Below are 21,237 nucleotides of genomic sequence, written 5' to 3'. Positions count from 1 at the left end.
AGACGACTTATGTGTTTTTCCCCCAATCAAATCAAATTAAATTTTATTTGTAACATTCAACAAATTAAACAGGTAGACCTCACCGTGAAATGCTTACTTACAAACCCTTAACCCACAGCGCAGTTCAAGACATAGAGTTAAGAAAATATTTACTAAATAAACTAAAGTAATACAGTAAAATGTAAAGTAATACAATAAAATGACAATAACGAGGCTATATACAGGGGGTACCGGTACCGAGTCAATGTGCTGGGGTCCAGGTTAGTTAAGGTAATTTGTACATGTAGGTAGGGATAAAGTGACTATGCATCGATAATAAACAGCGATGTCAATGTGAATAGTCCGGGTGGCCATTTGATTAATTGTTCAGCGGTCTTAACGCTTGGGGATAAGATTTGTGGATTTTTTGGGCCTTCCTCTGACAGCCTAGTATATAGGTCCTAGATGGCAGGAAGCTTGGCCACGGTGATGTACTGGGCCATACTCACTACCCTCTGTAGCGCCTTACGGTCTGATGCCGAGCAGTTGCCATACCAGGCGGTGATGCAACTGGTCAAGATGCTCTTAATGGTGCAGCTATAGAGTTTTTTGAGGATCTGGGGACCCATGCCAAATCTTTTCAGTCTCCTTAGGCTGAAAATGTGTTGTCGTGACCTCTTCACTACTGTCTTGGTGTGTTTGGACCATGATAGTTTGTTGGTGATGTGGGCACCAAGGAACTTGAAACTCTCGACCCGCTTCACAATAGCCCCGTCGATGTGAATGGGGGCGTGTTCGGCCCTCCTTTTCCTGTAGTCCACGATCAGCTCCTTTGTTTTGCTCACGTTGAGGGAGAGATTGTTGTCGTGGCACCACACTGACAGATCTCTGACCTCCTCCTTATAGGCTGGTTCATCGTTGTCAGTGATCAGGCCTGCCGCTGTTGTGTCGTCAGCAAACTTAATGATGGTGTTGAAGTCGTGCTTGGACTCGAGGGTGAACAGGGAGTACAAGCGGGATCTAAGCACGCACCCCTGAGGGGCCCCCGTGTTGAGGATCAGCGTGGCAGATGCGTTGTTGCCTACCCTTACCACCTGAGGGCAGCCCGCCAGGAAATCCAGGATCCAATTGCTGAGGGAGGTGTTTAGTCCCAGGGTCCTTAGTTTAGTGATGAGCTTTGTGGGCATTATGGTGTTGAACACTGAGCTGTAGTCAATGAACAGCATTCTCACATAGGTGTTCCTTTTCTCAAGGTAAATGTCCTGTTGGTAGGAAAGTCTTGAGCGGAGTTTATTTTCAAGTGATTGCACGTTGGTCAGTAGAAAGGATGGTAGTGGCGGGTTACCCACTCGCCGACAAATTCTCACAAGGCACCCCTACCTCCGCCCCCTGTATTTTCGTCTATTCTTCATGCAAATGATGTGGATTTGGGCCTGGTCTTGGAGATGCAGAATATCCTTCGCGTCAGACTCATTAAAGAAAACATCTTTGTCCAATTCGAGGTAAGTAATCCCTGTTCTGATATCCAGAAGCTATTTTCTGTCATAATAGATGGTAGCAGCTACAAAATAAGTTACAAACAATGTGAAAAAAACAACAAAATATCACAGTTGGTTAGGAGCCCGTAAAACGGCAGCCATCACCTGGTGCCATTCTTCATTGCACTCCACCCGTGTTAGAGAAATGAACAGTGTCTGTGTTGAGGAGACCGTCGATAGATAGATGTTGACAATCTCAATTTATAAGCATACAGTTTCTGATTTATGAGAGATGTGTTTGTTGCAGACAGAGACCCGGAGGATAACTCACATCTCTGCTGAGCAGAAGAGACGTTTCAACATCAAGCTAGGCTTTGATACTCTACACAGTCTCGTCACCACACTAAGCTCTCAGCCAAGTATAAAGGTAGGTACTGCAGATATCCAAGACCCCTGATTTTTCACGTTAAAAAAGTATGCCAAACAAAAATCTGTGATTGCAAAGTTAAACAAACCACACTCTTCTATCCACCAGGACTACTTTTAACCATTTCCACAGGAAATTTTACAAAAATACATGTAAAGTGCAACAGAATGACCCTCAGTTTTTTTCATGTGACCACGTTTTCCAAAAACTCAGTTAAATATCTACTCCGAATTAGGGTTCTAAGATCTTAATTCAGAAAGAATGGGGTGTCAGCTATGACATGACAACTTGAGTTTGAAAAAATATATTCTGGTTCAGTACAGTAAAGTACAGTACAATACAGTAGATTATACTGTACTCTACTCTAATGTGCTGTACTGTACAGTACAGTACTATATTGTACTGACCTATACTCTACCTTCCTTTACTGTACTGTACAGTGCTGTTCTGTCCAAACTTGTGAAACAGACGTCTATGATGGGTTCAGATTTGGACTGATCAAATTTCAACTACATTTCAACGTCCGGTGTTAGTCGATGCACAGTGGTTGAGAGGGCTGGTTACAGTAAATGGAAAGAGAGTGGGCTCATGGGTAGTTGTCAGTAAGAGCTGGGAGAAGTGACATTAACTGGAGAGAGAGACTGGGAGAGAGAGGGAGGGGTTCTTCAGACTGTTTTCACACTCTTGCTTTAACTACCATGTTACAGAAAGAGAAAGAAAAGAGTGGTGACCCAACTGTGGTTTGTAACTACTATGAAATCCCATAGGCAATTCAGTTGCAGTCATTCTGTTACTGATTTTGTAGCAGAATGATGCATTTGAATCACTTAATAAATCACAAAACCAAATTGCTATCAGTAGAAACACTATAGCTAATTGGTCGGTCTAACTTTACTTGTTACTTCCGTGAACTTTCATTATCCTTTCTCCTCATGAGGGTTGAGAAATTAGAAAATATCTTAAAGATATGTGGGTTTTTGGTCACAGAAGACAAATCATTTCTGCACAACTAACTATAAATGTTGATTTTAGTTGGCAGGTCTCTTTACTTCAGCGTTATTGTGATTTGATGTATTTCTAATAACTTTGAAGACTTTTGCTACCAGGTGTTTTCCAATAACCCTTTTCCAACTGTTTGACCATAAATCAATGCCTTTGCTTTTTAAAATTTTGTGAGAATTTTTTAGATTTTTTATATGCCTTAAGAGCCTATATATTTGAGAAATTATCATTCATTTGACACCAACTTTTATGTGCTACTATGAACTTCATATGTTAGTGCTCATGCAGGTTTTACATTGGAAATGCCTACTGCACAAAACAAGGCATAGTGGAGCAGAGGATGGGAAGCTGCAATGAGCCGTTTTCAGGAACTGTTCTCAACACCAATCACCTCAGTTACAGTAACACAGAATGGTTTTAGTAATCATATCTTGCCACTATTCCAAACACACAGCATGAGATTCCGTGTGGTGTTTCCCAGCAGTAACCCCTTTGTTCTATAGAAATAGAACAAGTAAATACATGGAGCATTATGTATCTACATTATTGTCTCTGTGCTCTGTCCCATGTCCCAGATCAGCAAGGCCACAACGCTACATAAGACAGTCGAGTACATCAGTAAGATGCAGCAGGAGAGATCTCAGCTACATGAGGAGGCTCAGAGACTCAGGGACGAAATTCTGCTCCTCAACTCTGCCATCAAGTAAGACCACCATCTTGAAACACATTGAACATAAATGTGTGTGTGTGTGTGTGTGTGTGTGTGTGTGTGTGTGTGTGTGTGTGTGTGTGTGTGTGTGTGTGTGTGTGTGTGTGTGTGTGTGTGTGTGTGTGTGTGTGTGTGTGTGTGTGTGTGTGTGTGTGATCATACCACTTCTCTCCCGATGCAGTGTATGCCAGCAGCAGCTGCCTGCCACCGGTGTGCCCATTACCCGTCAACGCTTCGACCACATGAGGGAGAAGTTCAGAGAGTACGTCCGGGCGCAGACACTACAGAACTGGAAGTTTTGGATCGTATCTTTAAACTCAGTGATAGCACAATTAGGAGAAGCATAGATTCAGTGTTAGATCCAGATCTGGGTTCAAATAGTATTTGTTTTCTTTCATATAATGTACTTTTCTGGTGTGCCAGATGGTCTTAAAAAAAAAAAATAGATGACTCCATTGTTTACATTGCACCAGACAAGATCAGTCAACCGCGCCTACAGTATTTGGAAAAAGCTAATCAAATGGTCTGTTTTTGACTAGTAGCTCACATATGAACAGCCAATGAACAGATATGCATATTTTGTATCATATATTGTAAATAGTGTCATGTGTGTCATAATAATACATGAATCAGGTGCTTTCCTAAACACGGGCTCAGTTCAGCATTATCATAGAGCCCTTGTTTGAGTCCTATAACGGGATGGTGTCCACAGCCAGTGTTGAGGATCTTTGTCGCACCACTCTGTCCTGGCTGGACCAGCACTGCTCTCTGCCTGCCCTCAGACCCAGTGAGTTCAACATCACCAGCTTCAATGACTATCAGTTCGTCATCTAGTCTGTCTGTCTGTTAGTCATCTAGTTTTTGTCTATCTGTCTCTGTGTTTATCTATCTTCTGTCAGTTAGTCATCAAGTGTTACTCTGTGAGTCTCTCTCATTTTTCTCTTTCTCTCGCTCCTCATCTCCCTCTTACCTGATCCTCTCCTCAGTGGTCCTTAGTTCACTCCGTCTCCTGAGCACCTCCACGTCCATCCTGACAGACCCCAGCCTGGTGCCAGAGCAGGCCACCCAGGCGGTCACCCAGGCTAAGGGCCTCCCCCACCCTCACCTCCCTGGTCAACTGCAGGACCACTGAGAGACCATAGCCTGCTCCCCAAGCAAGCCACCCAGGTTGTCACCCAGGGCCTCCCCCACCCTACCCATCCCCAGGACCACTCCCCCTCCACGTGGCCCATTAACAGGGAAAACACACAGCCTATGTGACCCTATGGAACATTATAGTACCCTGTAACACACAGCCTATGTGACCCTATGGAACATTATAGTACCCTGTAACACACAGCCTATGTGACCCTATGGAACATTATAGTACCCTGTAACACACAGCCTATGTGACCCTATGGAACATTATAGTACCCTGTAACACAAAAGCCCAGTGACCCTATGGAACATTTTGAATACCGTAGATTGAAAACCAAATGGTGCCAATGGATCACAGAGCTGAACCCACTTTCAAGCACACATACAGTAGGTATGGTACGGTTTAGTGCCCAAAATAACTATATGATTCTTGGAGGGACCAGAACATTTCTATCCTTTACAAAAGGGATTATGTATATAAGGAGGACTGGAGGTTCAGCATGGAGGGACTTAATCCCAGACCAACACCCACCACCTCACCATTTCCTGATGAACCAATGTACTCGAATAAGCACAAAACATTCCAAAGCTATAATCTTAGTTATATTCTTAGCTATAACCTTTCTGTAAGGTTACCTCGTATAATGCACTTTTATGGGTGATTTTATAGTGCTGAAATAATTTTGAAGTGACAATTTTTGTGTTCTGTTGTCCCAATAAAATTCAAAATGAGGGAAGAGAAATTGAACGGGGGTGCTTTTCAATCCACATAGGCTACTGTATCTGTGAGTAACTATAATTATATCCTGTAGTTATATCATTTTGAAATGACATCTGATAACACAGCTGCCAAAGGTATTTAACTAGTCTGTGCTAATTGTCTCTCAGGTTATGATTGTATTGTATATTGGAAGTATGGTCATACCCAATAATAGACCAGTAATCCCCTGCTTAATAAAACCGTCTTGAAGGCAAATAGATGAGCCATATGTTTCCTACAGGCACGCTAATATTTGGATATTAATCAGATCATGTCAATACTCCGAGTTTGGCATTAGTCATTTTAACGCCTTACTCTGATGATGTTTTTTGGAGTAAAGTCATAATCTATGCATAAACCGATTAAAACACCTGGATTTTCAGCTCTTTCAAACATGTAAACCACACAGATGTAACGATATTCTTCGTCCTCCTCTGACGAGGAGTAAGAAATGTCGGACCAATGCGCAGCGTTGGTATGTGTCCATGTTAATATTTAATGAATCAACTGAACACTGAAAATACAAAATAACAACGTGAAAGACAGAAACGAAACAGTTCTGTATGGTGCAGACACACAAAAGAAAATAATCACTCACAAAACACAGGTGGGAAAGGCTACCTAAGTATGATTCTCAATCAGAGACAACGAACGACACCTGCCTCTGATTGAAAATCATACCAGGCCAAACACATAAACACAACATAGAAAAAAGAACATAGACTACCCACCCCAACTCACGCCCTGGCCATACTAAAACAAAGACATAACAAAGGAACTAAGGTCAGAACGTGACAACAGAAGCTATTACATTTATGTATATAGGATTCAATATGTAATTATATGATGTAAACATATTAAAGGGTAAATCTACATCTATAAGAAGAGACTTCCTTGGGCCAAGAAACACGAGCAATGGACATTAGACCAGTGGAAATCTGTTCCTTGGTCTGATGAGTCAAATGTGAGCTTTTTGGTTCCAACCGCGTGTCTTTGTGAGATGCAGAGTATGTGAACGGATGATCTCTGCATGTGTAGATCATGAAGCATGGAGGGGGAGGTGTGATGGTGTTAGGGTGCTTTGCTGGTGACACTGTCAGTGATTTATTTATTACTCAAGGCACACTTAACCTGCATGGCTACCACATCATTCTGCAGCGATACGCCATCCCATCTGGTTTGCGCTTAGTGGGACTATCATTTTTTTCCCAACAGGACAATGACCCAACACACCTCCAGGCTGTTTAAGGGATGTTTGACCAAAAAGTACAGTGATGGAGTGCTGCATCAGATGACCTGGCCTCTACAATCACGCAACCTCAACCCAATTGAGATGGTTTGGGATGAGTTTGACCACAGAGTGAAGGAAAAGCAGCCAACAAGTGCTCTTTATACTCCTTCAAGACAGTTAGAAAAGCATGCCAGGTGAAGCTGGTTGAGAGAATGCCAAGAATGTGCAAAGTTGTCATCAAGGTAAAGAGTGGCTACTTTATCTCAAATATAAAACATGTTTTGATTTGTTTTTCACTTTTTAGGTTACTACATGATTCCATATGTGTTATTTCATAGTTTTGATGCCTTCACTATTATTCTACAATGTAGACAATATTAACAATAAAGAAAAACCCTTGAATGAGTAGGTGGTCCAAACTTTTGACTGGTACTGTTAGTATTCAGACCCTTTGCTATGAGACTTGAAATTGAGCTCAGGTGCATCCTGTTTCCATTGATCATCCATGGGTTGTTTCTACAACTTGATTGGAGTCCACCTGTGTTAAATTCAATTGATTGGACATCATTTGAAAGGCACACACCTGTCTATATAATCTCCCACAGTTGACAGTGCAGGTCAGAGCAAAAACCAAGCCATTAGGTCGAAGGAATTGTCCGTAGAGCTCCAAGACAGGATTGTGTCAAGGCACAGAACTGGGGAAGGGTACCAAAAAACTTCTGCATCATTGAAGGTCCCCAAGAACACAGTGGCCTCCATAATTCTTAAATGGAAGAAAATTGGAACCACCAAGCTCTTCCTAGAGCTGGCTGCCCAGCCAAATTGAGCAATCGGGGGAGAAGGGCCTTGCTCAGGGAGGTGACAAAGAACCCGATGGTCACAGAGCTCTACAGTTTCTCTGTGGAGATGGGAGAAACTTCCTGAAGGACAACAATCTCTGCAGCACTCCACCAATCAGGCCTTTATGTAGAGTGGCCAGACGTAAGCCACTCCTCAGTAAAAGGCACATGACAGGCCGCTTGGAATTTGCCAAAAGGCACCTAAAGACTCTCAGACCATGGGAAACAAGATTTTCTGGTCTGATGAAACCAAGATTGAACTCTTTGGTCTGAATGTCACAATGTCCCGTCTGGAGGAAATCTGGCACCATGATTTTCAGCAGCAGGGACTTGGAGACTAGTCAGGATTGAGGGAAAGATGAATGGAGCAAAGTATAGAGATGCCTGATGAAAATCTGCTCCACAGCGCTCAGGACCTCAGCCTGGACGAAGGTTCACCGTCCAACAGGACAACAACCCTAAGCACAGAGACAAGACAATGCAGAGTGGCTTCGGGACAAGTCTCTGAAGGTCCTTGAGTGGCCCAGCCAAAGCCAAGCTTGTTGCGTCATACCCAATAAGACTCGACGCTGTAATCGCTGCCAAAGGTGCTTCAACAAAGTACTGATTAAAGGGTCTGAATGCTTATGTTAATGTGATATTTCACTTGTTTTTTAAAAATATAAATTAGCACAAAAAAAATAAACCTATTTTTGCTTTGTCATTATGGGGTATTGTGTGTAGATTGATGAGGGGGAAAAAACTATTTAATCAATTTTAGAATAAGTCTGTGATGTAACAAAATGTGGAAAAAGTCAAGGGGTCTGAATACTTTCCGAATGTACTGTAAGTAGGCTATCAATAGTAAATGTAATTGCTAAAATGTACTTAAGTATCAAAAGTAAAAGTATATATCATTTCAAATTCCTTATGTTACGCAAACCAGAAAGCACAATTGTATTTATTTTATTTAGGGATAGCCAGGGGCCATCTCCATCAATTGGACATAATTTACAAACAAAGCATGTGTGTTTGGTGTGTCCGTCAGATCAGAGGCAGTAGGGATGACCAGGGATGTTCTCTTGATAAGTTTGTGAATTGGACAATTTTCCTGTCCTGCTAAGCATTACACTTTTGGGTGTCCGGGAAAATGTGTGGAGTAAAAAGTATATTATTTTCTTCAGGAATGTAGTGAAGTAAAAGTTGTAAAAAAATATATAAATAGTGAAGTAAATACAGATACCCCCCCAAAAAAAAAAATAATAATACTTAGGTGTTATTTTAAAGTACTTTTTACCACTGCAAATAGGCATATCATGGCGTAAAGCATGTGTAGAATTGGATGAAATTAGTTTTAAAACATTTTGGGGCTGCCCCTGACCAAATATTGCTTGTTATTGATCTACAAGGAAGTGAGATCGAAATCAATTGGACTTTCCCCAAAAAAATCATAGATTCACAATAATGGGGGTATTTTGTGCATGTAAACGTAGTCCGTATGGTATTATTTGGTAATCTCTACAATCAACCAGCATATGCTTGTGGTCAAAAAAAGTCGCGCTAGATGGCGCTATCCGAGCGTACACGTCCACTAAATATTACTCTTCCATGTCCAGGTTTGTGTAGGCTATTTTTCTCAGACGTCATCCTGCGTTGTTCATAGATGCAATGTTCCCTCCCATCCGGTAGAGGTTACTGTGCAGTATTTTGGGCGTGGAGCGCTGTGTTTTTACAATACTGCTTTGCCGCTTCTTAGCGCTGTCCACTTCAGCACCAGGCAGGATAACGGTCAGCTCGAACTTTGGAATCCAGGACCACGAACAAAACCTTCACAAAGAGGACTGCACCGCTCAGCGTCACACGGTGTCCGAAATACATAAACCATCACCGCCGTCAGACGTCCAACAACTCCGTTATTCACGAGAGAGAGAAGAACAAGGTAAGAAACATCACGTAAAACCGTGCTTATTCATAGAAGAGGATGAAGTTGGCAAGCTCGCGACAGCAGGCTGTTCGCGCATCAGTGAAGAATGAACGGTAGCTCGAGCCCCGTTAGCATACGCAGGCTGGATTAAATAAACAGATTAATTTCGCCATTTTTATTTGACAATTACGTCTGTATTTGCATCAGATAAACACGACAAGCTATTTTGCTATGGTACCGGCTAACTTCTGCGTTCAAGAACTGTCCATGTACAAAGAAAGACCGTTGTTGTTGTTAATCACACTGATCCGTGCTCTGCAGATGTCCATGTTTTTTTTTTTTTTTTACATTTATTTCCGGAGCTAAAATGTTGCTTGCTACGTCTTTAATTTGCAGGTTCGTGAGTTGAGACGTTTACTGTTTACCGTTCAGGGAATTGTCTGTGGTTGTTCATAATCATTTTTTTTGTCTCGAACATGAGCCACATTGATATGAGTGGGTGATGACAAAGTTCATTGGGTATGCTTGGGGGAGATGTGTTTATAATTACTTACTGTAATTCATCTTACTTGACAGTGCATTCAAATGGAGTATGTTTCATCCTATGCGTGACTCCCTCCCCCCAAACCCTTAGTTATACATACTCTTCAATGTTGCATTTCTCACTATCAATAGTCAGAGTCCTGAATGTGATGAATGTCCTTGATTGTTCCCCAATAACGGTACAGTATACGGTACATACTGAAATTGACCGGCACCCATGAATACAGGAATCCATCTCAGTTCAGTAGGGCTAAACTCAACTCAATGGGTAAATGTCTACAAGCGTTTTGCTACACCCGCTAAATATGTGTGTGTGACCAAAAAAATGGGATTTGATTTGAAATTGCTCCCAGTTCCCCATGGTTCCTGATGCAGTTTGCACTTGTTTAGCAGTGGGTCTGTCTGGCATAGTTCCGCGTGGAGGTAGACACCTTTACAAGAACTAAATACACACATCGTGACAGCATTGAAAGACGAGGAGAGAGTCGGTGTCGTCCTAACCAATATCAGACAACTTTTCCTTGTTTCACATCTGATGAACCGGTTGTACAGACGATGCCGCCGTCATACGGTGTTGTTTTTTGTTGTCATACTGTGTATTGGTTGTCAAACACGGTGTAGCGGTTGTTTGTCACATGGTGAAGCTTCTGCAGTTGTCGTCATGCCGATAGGTCTCATCCAATGTTACTGTTAGTGTGTTTGTGTGTGTTTGTTTAGCCCTCACCTCAGCAACCCTGAGGCGGTCAGCTAGTCAGCCGGCTAGGTCCAGTCTAGCCCGATAGGCTGATAAAAAAAAAGGATTAGATCAGATTGTATTAAGATGAAGCTAGCTGCTGGCTGCTTGTTGTTCACACACAAGGGGACAAAGAAAGGAAAGTTGAAGTCTGGCCAATAGAGATCCCTGGTCGCTGAGCTGGACGGGCCGTTGAAGTCTGGCCAATAGAGATCCCTGGTCGCTGAGCTGGACGGGCCGTTGAAGTCTGGCCAATAGAGATCCCTGGTCGCTGAGCTGGACGGACCGTTGAAGTCTGGCCAATAGAGATCCCTGGTCGCTGAGCTGGACGGACCGTTGTAGTCTGGCCAATAGAGATCCCTGGTCGCTGAGCTGGACGGACCGTTGTAGTCTGGCCAATAGAGATCCCTGGTCGCTGAGCTGGACGGGCCGTTGTAGTCTGGCCAATAGAGATCCCTGGTCGCTGAGCTGGACGGGCCGTTGAAGTCTGGCCAATAGAGATCCCTGGTCGCTGAGCTGGACGGGCCGTTGTAGTCTGGCCAATAGAGATCCCTGGTCGCTGAGCTGGACGGGCCGTTGTAGTCTGGCCAATAGAGATCCCTGGTCGCTGAGCTGGACGGGCCGTTGTAGTCTGGCCAATAGAGATCCCTGGTCGCTGAGCTGGACGGGCCGTTGTAGTCTGGCCAATAGAGATCCCTGGTCGCTGAGCTGGACGGGCCGTTGAAGCCGGTCACGGAAAACTTCTCTCAGCAGAAATCTCTCCTGTGCTCTATATCGCTCTCTTTCTCCTGTGCTCTATATCGCTCTCTTTCTCCTGTGCTCTATATCGCTCTCTTTCTCCTGTGCTCTATATCGCTCTCTTTCTCCTGTGCTCTATATCGCTCTCTTTCTCCTGTGCTCTATATCGCTCTCTTTCTCCTGTGCTCTATATCGCTATATCGCTCTCTTTCTCCTGTGCTCTATATCGCTCTCTTTCTCCTGTGCTCTATATCGCTCTCTTTCTCCTGCTCTCTTTTGTCTCTTTTTTATCTACATTTACATTCTGTCTGCTGTTCTATGAACTTGGTTATGTGACGAGCAGTGACATTTCCCCGTCTGCCCCCCTCCCCTCTCTGTGCGTCCAACTACTCCTGCTATTCTCTTTCTTCACATCCAGGCTCTGTCAGTCAGTGCCTCCCTCCCTCCCCGGGTGCTTCGTCCCCGAGCAGACACACGCTACTCCTCCTCCTCCTCCCGTCCTACTTCCCTCATCCCCCTTTTTATGAAGGACACCCAGCACAGCTGGAAGTGGGAGGAAGGGAGGGGGAGATGAAGGTTGTATCGGGGAGGGGGAGATGAAGGTTGTAGCAGGGAGGGGGAGATGAAGGTTGTAGCAGGGATGTGTCGGTTATGGGGTGCGGGGAGGACGAGAATGGAGGTGGAGGGGGGAGAGGGATCCAGGGAAGGGGGGGGGGTGTATCCTCAAACTACAAACGAGGTCTGCACATGTCGCCCCACATCCACCGCCTTGTTTTTAAAATCCGAACTGTAGATGTTAGAGCACAGCGGGTGGCGGATAACTCTTGCTTGTTTAAAGACAGTGATTCCTTCCAAATGATGCTCTTATCTCTGAGCAGCATGGGGAACACAGCCAGAAACTGTTCTCCTTCAAACCCCTTGAACCACCAGGCTGCATTGGGCGTGTGTGTGTGTGTGTGTGTGTGTGTGTGTGTGTGTGTGTGTGTGTGTGTGTGTGTGTGTGTGTGTGTGTGTGTGTGTGTGTGTGTGTGTGTGTGTGTGTGTGTGTGTGTGTGTGTGTGTGTGTGTGTGTGTGTGCGAGTGGGCATGTGTGTGTTTGCGTGCGTGTTTGTGCGAGTGGGCATGTGTGTGTGTCCGGGCATATGCGTGTGTTTGTGTGTGGAGAACAGAGAGGACAGGAGGGGGTGAGAGACAGTGTGAGGCACTAATGGCAATAGGTCATATACATTTAGCTGGTTGTATGTAAAGTCCCTGACAGTTCAGTAGACCTGAACTTGGTCATAGATGTATGACGAGGTCAGTAATGTGTGACTAACCACATGTTGTTTGATCCAGGAAGTCACCTTCAGATCTGTACTATCAAAGGAGGCTTTCTATTTGGGTTATAATGATGCAAAGGATTGCAACACTGTATTGTATAGCCTCTTCCGTAGATAAACTGTTATATGAATTATCACATAAAGACAAGCTGCTACTCTTTCCTGTCTGCCTGCCCCATATACACCCAGGGACTCGACATACAGTTCTGGTGGCCAAATTAGCACACCTCCGTTTCCTTGTTATAACACATACATATTTTTGATCTTATCCCCCTCCATGCAATCACACACACACACTTCACTTCATTCTCTGTCTTCATCTGTCTCCTAATGTCATTCTGCGTGCTTGTGTATGTGAGTGAGATCTGGCAGCCGGCAGGCCTGTGTGTGTGTGTGTGTGTGTGTGTGTGTGTGTGTGTGTGTGTGTGTGTGTGTGTGTGTGTGTGTGTGTGTGTGTGTGTGTGTGTGTGTGTGTGTGTGTGTGTGTGTGTGTGTGTGTGTGTGTGTGTGTGTGTGTGTGTGAAAGAGAGATCTGGCGCACGTGCATGTGTGTGTGCTCGTTTGCGTGCTCATCTGCCTGTCTGGGCTACTGGAGACCTAGTCATGGACCCAATGTCGTGTTCCTCACAGATGGGAGAACGTATGCTTCCTCTTCCTTTTTAGAGTCCCTCTGCATGTACAGTAGTTCCTATGTATCCCTCTACAGCAGATGCTACTGGAGAAGGCTTGCAATTACCACACCAGATGACTCGTCTACAAAACTAGACCGTGGCTCTTTGTCACTCACATCTGATAGAGGCTTTAAAGGGGCAATCTGCAGTAGCTACATCAAACGTATAATATGTACCCATTGATTCTTTAACTTTTGAAATGCCTCATGAGCTTAGTTCAACTGCTGTACCCCATCAGAACCCAAAATATACGTTTTTGTACGCCAATGTTTGTAAACAAAGTAATTGTTAACGAACACTGTATATAGCCTCGAAACATGGTTATAACCATAACGTTGATATCATGGGAAGGTCAGTTCTTGCATCCATAAGTCTGTCTATGAATTTGACGAGTGGTTACATTTCTCCAGCCTCGTCCCTCAGCGTTTTACAGCAACGCTTTGTCATTGTTTAAATCGCGGATTGCCTCTTTAAGATACGCTACCATTCTGGTGTGCTGTGTACTGTATTCACTTAGATAGCTTGTGGGTGTGTCCGTGTGCGTTCGTGCATGTCGGCTACCTGAGGTATGTGAGTGTGAGGTCAGCATAAAAGTGTGGGATCTAGATATTCCTTTACACCCAGAAGAAGACTTTGTTCCAAGTCCTTTGATCAGAGACAGTCAAGGCTTAGATTCTCTCATCAAGCAGCAAAAACACATTACATACAATTTAGATCAAGGACCCAAATGGAATAATTGAATAATTAAACCAGCCAGATAAAAAAAAAATTTAAACTGAGTCTTCTGCTAATATAGTGTGTCCTCTGCAGGCTGGTAGTTGTTAAATCAAGACTGATATATTCTTCCCCCCCCCCACCTGAGTTTTCTTATTACTCAATAAAATATTGGCGTTGTTATTCATCATTTGGATGAATTATAAAAACATTACTCCCCTACAGGGCTAACAGGCTTCTCTGCAGTATAGTAGAGCTGCTTCCCAAATGGCACCCTCTTCCCTGCATAATGCGCCCTATTCCCTATGGGCCCAGGTCCAAAGTAGTGCAACGCACTAGTCTATAATAGGGTGCTGTTTGGGAGGCTACCTAGATATTAGAGCAGGGAAAGCCTGTGTTTTTGATGAGAGGATCAGATGAAACTGCATTATTGAAGCGAACACACAGTCATGACATAAACTGGAGGGTGAAAATGCAGAGTTTTTCACATGCACGCATGCACAAACACACACACACACACACACACACACACAAACAGGCACACAGGCACACATGCACAAACACACACGCACACAGGCACTCTTAGAGGGTTGGCTCTGTTTGAAGCGGTCGCTGTGTTACTACTCTGCAGCGAGAGGAAAGGGCACACTGCGCCTTTGGACAGCTCTGGGTGCTGTGTGTGTGTGTCCTCTTGGGATCCCCTCTTTCTCTCTCTTCTTTCCCACTGACTTCAGAGCTGCTTTGAAGTTTCCTCCACAGTAACGGGGTGAAAGGAAGAGAGAAAGATGAAGGGAGGGAGATATGGATAGAAAAAGAGGACAGTAAAGGAGTAGAGAGAAAGAAAGGGAGGAACAGAAAGAGAGGAGCTGCTTTATTTCATGCCCCCTAGTCTCTTCCCTTAGTCCCTTCTCCTTCAGTGGAGTAGTGGGAGAAGAGGACAAGAGAGAGAGGAGGGGAGACGAGTAGAGAGGAGAGAAGAGATGAGTAGAGAGGACAAGAGATGAGTAGAGAGGACAAGAGAGGAGACGAGTAGAGAGGAGAGATGAGATAAGTAGAGAGGACAAGAGAGGAGACGAGTAGAGAGGAGACATGAGATGGGTAAAGAGGACCAGAGAGGAGACGAGTAGAGAGGAGAGATGAGATGAGTAGAGAGGAGAGATGAGTTGAGAAGAGATGAGTAGAAAGGAGAGATGAGTAGAGAGGAGAGAAGAGATGAGTAGAAAGGAGAGATGAGTAGAGAGGAGAGAAGAGATGAGGAGAGATGAGATGAGTAGAAAGGAGAGATGAGTAGAGAGGACAAGAGAGGAGAGATGAGATAAGTAGAGAGGACAAGAGAGGAGACGAGTAGAAATGAGATGGGTAAAGAGGACAAGAGAGGAGACGAGTAGAGAGGAGAGAAGAGCTGAGTAGAGAGGAGACAAGAGATGAGGAGAGAAGAGAGAAGAGATGAGGAGAGAAGAGATGAGTAGAGAGGAGAGGAGAGATGAGTAGAAAGGAGAGATGAGGGGAGAAGAGATGAGTAAAGTGGACAAGAGAGAAGAGCTGAGTAGAGAGGAGAGAAGAGATGAGTAGAGGACAAGAGAGGAGAGATGAGTAGAGAGGACAAGAGAGGATAGATGACTAGAGAGGACAAAAGAGAAGAGATGAGTAGAGAGGAGAGAAGAGATGAGAAGAGATGAGTAGAGAGGAGAGGAGAGATGAGTAGAGAGGAGAGGAGAGATGAGTAGAAAGGAGAGATGAGGGGAGAAGAGATGAGTAAAGTGGACAAGAGAGAAGAGCTGAGTAGAGAGGAGAGAAGAGATGAGTAGAGAGGACAAGAGAGGATATATGAGTAGAGAGGACAAGAGAGGATAGATGAGTAGAGAGGAGGGAAGAGATGCGTATAGAGGACAAGAGAGGAGAGATGAGTAGAGAGGAGACGAGTAGAGAGGAGAGAAGAGATGGGTAAAGAGGAGATGAGTAGAAAGGAGAGAAGAGATGAGTATAGAGGACAAGAGAGAAGGGATGAGTAGAGAGGAGAGAAGAGATGAGTATAGAGGACAAGAGAGAAGAGATGAGTAGAGAGGAGAAGAGAGAAGAGATGAGTAGAGAGGAGAAGAGATGAGGAGAAGAGAGAAGAGATGAGTATAGAGGAGAGAAGAGATGAGTATAGAGGACAAGAGAGAAGAGATGAGTAGAGAGGAGAAGAGAGGAGAGATAAGTAGAGAGGAGGGAAGAGATGCGTATAGAGGACAAGAGAGAAGAGATGAGTATAGAGGACAAGATAGGAGAGATGAGATTAATATAGAGGACAAGAGAGGAGAGATGAGGAGAGAAGAGAAGAAATGAGTAAAGAGGAGATGAGTAGAAAGGAGAGATGAGGAGAGAAGAGATGAGTATAGAGTACAAGAGAGAAGAGATGAGTAGAGTGGAGAGAATAGAAGAGTATAGAGGACAAGAGAGGAGAGATGACTAGAGAGGAGGAGAGATGAGTAGAGAGGAGAGGACAAGAGAGGAGACGAGTAGAGAGGAGAGATGAGATGAGTATAGAGGACAAGAGAGGAGAGGAGACAAGTAGAGAGGAGAGATGAGTAGAGATGACAAGAGAGGAGACTAGTAGAGAGGAGAGATGAGATGAGATGAGTAGAGAGGACAAAGATAGGAGACGAGTAGAGAGGAGAGATGAGTAGAGAGGACAAAGATAGGAGACGAGTAGAGAGGAGAGATGAGTAGAGAGGACAAGAGAGGAGAGAAGAGATGAGTAGAGAGGAGAGATGAGTAGAGAGGACAAGAGAGGAGACGAGTAGAGAGGACAAGAGAGGAGACAAGTAGAGATGAGAGATGAGTAGAGAGGACAAGAGAGGAGACGAGTAGAGAGTACAAGAGAGGAGAGGAGATGAGGAGAGGAGAGATGAGTAGAGAGGACAAGAGAAGAGAGGAGATAAGAGATGAGTAGAGAGGAGAGGAGAGATGAGTAGAGAGGAGAGAAGAGATGAGTAGAGAGGACAAGAGAGGATAGATGACTAGAGAGGACAAGAGAGGAGAGATGAGTATAGAGGAGAGAAGAGATGAGTATAGAGGACAAGAGAGGAGAGATGAGTAGAGAGGAGAGATGAGGAGAGAAGAGATGAGTATAGAGGACAAAAGAGAAGAGATGAGTAGAGAGGAGAGAAGAGATGAGTATAGAGGACAAGAGAGGAGAGATGACAAGAGAGGACAGATGAGTAGAGAGGAGAGGAGAGATGAGTAGAGAGGACAAGAGAGGAGAGGAGACGAGTAGAGAGTACAAGAGGAGACGAGTAGAGAGTACAAGAGGAGACGAGATGAGTAGAGAGGAGAGGAGAGATGTGTAGAGAGGAGAGATGAGTAAAGAGGACAAGAGAGGCGAGATGAGTAGAGAGGAGAGAAGAGATGAGTAGAGAGGACAAGAGAGGAGAGGAGACGAGTAGAGAGTACAAGAGAGGAGATGAGGAGAGGAGAGATGAGTAGAGAGGACAAGAGAAGAGAGGAGATAAGAGATGAGTAGAGAGGAGAGGAGAGATGAGTAGAGAGAACAATAGATGAGAGATGAGTAGAGAGGACAAGCGAGGAGACGAGCAGAAGGGAAAGAAGAGATGAGTAGAGAGGATAAGAGAGGAGACGAGTAGAGAGGAGAGAAGAGATGAGTAGAGAGGACAATAGAGTAGAGAACAGAGGAGAGATGAGTAGAGGAGAGAAGAGATGAGAAGAGATGAGTAGAGAGGAGAGGAGAGATGAGTAGAAAGGAGAGATGAGGGGAGAAGAGATGAGTAAAGTGGACAAGAGAGAAGAGCTGAGTAGAGAGGAGAGAAGAGATGAGTATAGAGGACAAGAGAGGATATATGAGTAGAGAGAAGAGATGCGTATAGAGGACAAGAGAGCAGAGATGAGTAGAGAGGAGACGAGTAGAGAGGAGAGAAGAGATGGGTAAAGAGGAGATGAGTAGAAAGGAGAGAAGAGATGAGTATAGAGGACAAGAGAGAAGGGATGAGTAGAGAGGACAAGAGAGAAGAGATGAGTAGAGAGGAGAAGAGAGAAGAGATGAGTAGAGAGGACAAGAGAGAAGGGATGAGTAGAGAGGAGAGAAGAGATGAGTATAGAGGACAAGAGAGAAGAGAGGAGAGATAAGTAGAGAGGAGGGAAGAGATGCGTATAGAGGACAAGAGAGAAGAGATGAGTAGAGAGGAGAGAAGAGATGAGTATAGAGGACAAGATAGGAGAGATGAGATTAATATAGAGGACAAGAGAGGAGAGATGATGAGAGAAGAGAAGAAATGAGTAAAGAGGAGATGAGTAGAAAGGAGAGATGAGGAGAGAAGAGATGAGTATAGAGTACAAGAGAGAAGAGATTAGTAGAGTGGAGAGAATAGATGAGTATAGAGGACAAGAGAGGAGAGATGACTAGAGAGGAGGAGAGATGAGTAGAGAGGAGAGGACAAGAGAGGAGACGAGTAGAGAGGAGAGATGAGATGAGTATAGAGGACAAGAGAGGAGAGGAGACGAGTAGAGAGGAGAGATGAGTAGAGAGGACAAGAGAGGAGACGAGTAGAGAGGAGAGATGAGATGAGATGAGTAGAGAGGACAAAGATAGGAGACGAGTAGAGAGGAGAGATGAGTAGAGAAGACAAAGATAGGAGACGAGTAGAGAGGAGAGATGAGTAGAGAGGACAAGAGAGGAGACGAGTAGAGAGGAGACAAGTAGAGAGGAGAGAGGACAAGAGAGGAGAGAAGAGATGAGTAGGGAGGATAGGAGAGGAGACGAGTAGAGAGGAGATGAGTGGGGAGGACAGGAGAGGAGATGAGCGGAGAGGAGACGAGTAGAGAGGACTGAGGGGAAAGAGTGTTTGACTTTTGAGCGTGGTGGAGCACAGTGCACCTCCCCTCAGTGAGCCTCTGAATAATAGAGGATAGGAGTGTCTGCTTCCAGAGCTCACAAAGCAGGATCAGAGGATGACTTTCCTCTCCTGGCTTGGGTTACAGGGAGGGGAGGTACATGATATGAACAGCTGCCGCTCAACTAAAATGTTGATCAACTGATCATCTGTTGTGTTATATTGAACCACACACACAATGCCTGACGCTGTCATGTTGTATTTTAGAACCTGAATGCACTCGTGCATGACTCCTTTCTATGCCTGATGCTGTCATGTTGTATTTTAGAACCTGAATGCACTCGTGCATGACTCCTTTCTATGCCTGACATGCTGTCATGTTGTATTTTAGAACCTGAATGCACTCGTGCATGACTCCTTTCTATGCCTGACGCTGTCATGTTGTATTTTAGAACCTGAATGCACTCGTGCATGACTCCTTTCTATGCCTGACGCTGTCATGTTGTATTTTAGAACCTGAATGCACTCGTGCATGACTCCTTTCTATGCCTGACGCTGTCATGTTGTATTTTAGAACCTGAATGCACTCGTGCATGACTCCTTTCTATGCCTGACGCTGTCATGTTGTATTTTAGAACCTGAATGCACTCATGCATGACTCCTTTCTATGCCTGACGCTGTCATGTTGTATTTTAGAACCTGAATGCACTCGTGCATGACTCCTTTCTATGCCTGACGCTGTCATGTTGTATTTTAGAACCTGAATGCACTCATGCATGACTCCTTTCTATGCCTGACGCTGTCATGTTGTATTTTGAATGCACTCATGAACTCTTTCTATGCCTGAATGCACTCGTGCATGACTCCTTTCTATGCCTGACGCTGTCATGTTGTATTTTAGAACCTGAATGCACTCATGCATGACTCCTTTCTATGCCTGACGCTGTCATGTTGTATTTTAGAACCTGAATGCACTCGTGCATGACTCCTTTCTATGCCTGACGCTGTCATGTTGTATTTTAGAACCTGAATGCACTCATGCATGACTCCTTTCTATGCCTGACGCTGTCATGTTGTATTTTAGAACCTGAATGCACTCATGCATGACTCCTTTCTATGCCTGACGCTGTCATGTTGTATTTTAGAACCTGAATGCACTCGTGCATGACTCCTTTCTATGCCTGACGCTGTCATGTTGTATTTTAGAACTTGGCTAGTTATGTTGTCAATAGGTCAGGCTTTCAAATGTTGCCCAACTGACCCAGATTGTGGTCTATAATGGACTGCGTAAACAACAACAGTAATTGTGTGAGGCGGGGATGCAGGCTTGTGTTCCAAGTATAACAACTACAAGGGTGCTTGTTCGAGCTCCTCGCTGACACAGCTAGGAGAGCTCAAAAGAAGTACCTTATAGTTGAAGACTCTTCTTTGAGTCATTAAGAAAAGTGTGTTGATATTACTTAGGAAATGTGCACACTTTGGAGAGGTGTGTGGTCACTTGGAGACTCCAGTAAAGTCTCCTCACTCAAACCTTTGTCCATTTTTTGTTGTTGTTGTCTTATGTTGCACCAACACCACATTTGACAGGGATATGTTTATCATTGTTACCGAATGTATTCAGAGTATTTGAAGATTTCGTTATCAACAAATGGACCAAAACATACAGTAAAGGTCAAATACACATCAAATCAACAGTGTAATGTTTGGATTCAGTCTTGTGTCAGGGGAACGGTTGTGTCCTCACCCATTGTCTCAAAACTGTTCCCTTTCAATTGCGACCATAGTTACGTTATGCTTTTCATATTTCTTCTGTAAGAAACATTTCACTCTAGCTCCAACCAAATAGGCCAATTCCCATGAGTGCAAAGGGTTAATGGCCTGTTTCCAATGGCATTGTTTTGGGAAATTACAAATATAAACACAACATGCAACAATTTCAAAGATTTTACTGAGTTCATATAAGGAAATCATTCAATTGAAATATATAAATTAGGCCCTAATCTATGGATTACTCTTGACTGGGAATACAGATATACATCTGTTGGTTACATACAGATAGCTTTAAAAAAAAAAGGTAGGGGTGTGGATCATAAAAGCAGTCACTAACTTGTGTGACCACCATTGCCTCATTCAGCATGACACCTCTCCTTTGCATAGAGTTGATCAGGCTGTTGATTGTGGCCTGTGCAATGTTGGGCCCCTCCTTTACAATGGCTGTGCGAAGT

General features: G+C 44.1%; 2 protein-coding genes across 4 annotated transcripts in view; both read left to right on the top strand.

Moving 5' to 3' along the window:
- The window catches only part of LOC124000421 (carbohydrate-responsive element-binding protein), a 34,746-nt gene extending 29,038 nt beyond the window's left edge, over positions 1-5,708 (top strand). Inside the window, exons 13-17 of the mRNA XM_046306769.1 lie at positions 1,765-1,884; positions 3,462-3,589; positions 3,777-3,900; positions 4,253-4,382; positions 4,582-5,708. Of these exons, the coding sequence (XP_046162725.1) occupies positions 1,765-1,884; positions 3,462-3,589; positions 3,777-3,900; positions 4,253-4,382; positions 4,582-4,727 (648 nt within the window). The 3' untranslated portion in view covers positions 4,728-5,708. The remainder of the gene's footprint in view (positions 1-1,764; positions 1,885-3,461; positions 3,590-3,776; positions 3,901-4,252; positions 4,383-4,581) is intronic.
- A 3,589-nt stretch (positions 5,709-9,297) lies between these two features.
- The window catches only part of LOC124000593 (serine/arginine repetitive matrix protein 3-like), a 168,482-nt gene continuing 156,542 nt past the window's right edge, over positions 9,298-21,237 (top strand). For all 3 annotated transcript variants that reach the window (XM_046307089.1, XM_046307088.1, XM_046307087.1), the window contains exon 1: positions 9,298-9,480. The gene's annotated coding sequence lies outside the window, so the exon portion shown is untranslated. The remainder of the gene's footprint in view (positions 9,481-21,237) is intronic.

This window comes from Oncorhynchus gorbuscha, linkage group LG16 (genome assembly GCF_021184085.1).
Source record: "Oncorhynchus gorbuscha isolate QuinsamMale2020 ecotype Even-year linkage group LG16, OgorEven_v1.0, whole genome shotgun sequence".
Lineage (NCBI taxonomy): Eukaryota > Metazoa > Chordata > Actinopteri > Salmoniformes > Salmonidae > Oncorhynchus > Oncorhynchus gorbuscha.
This window is presented reverse-complemented; position numbering and strand designations above follow the sequence as displayed.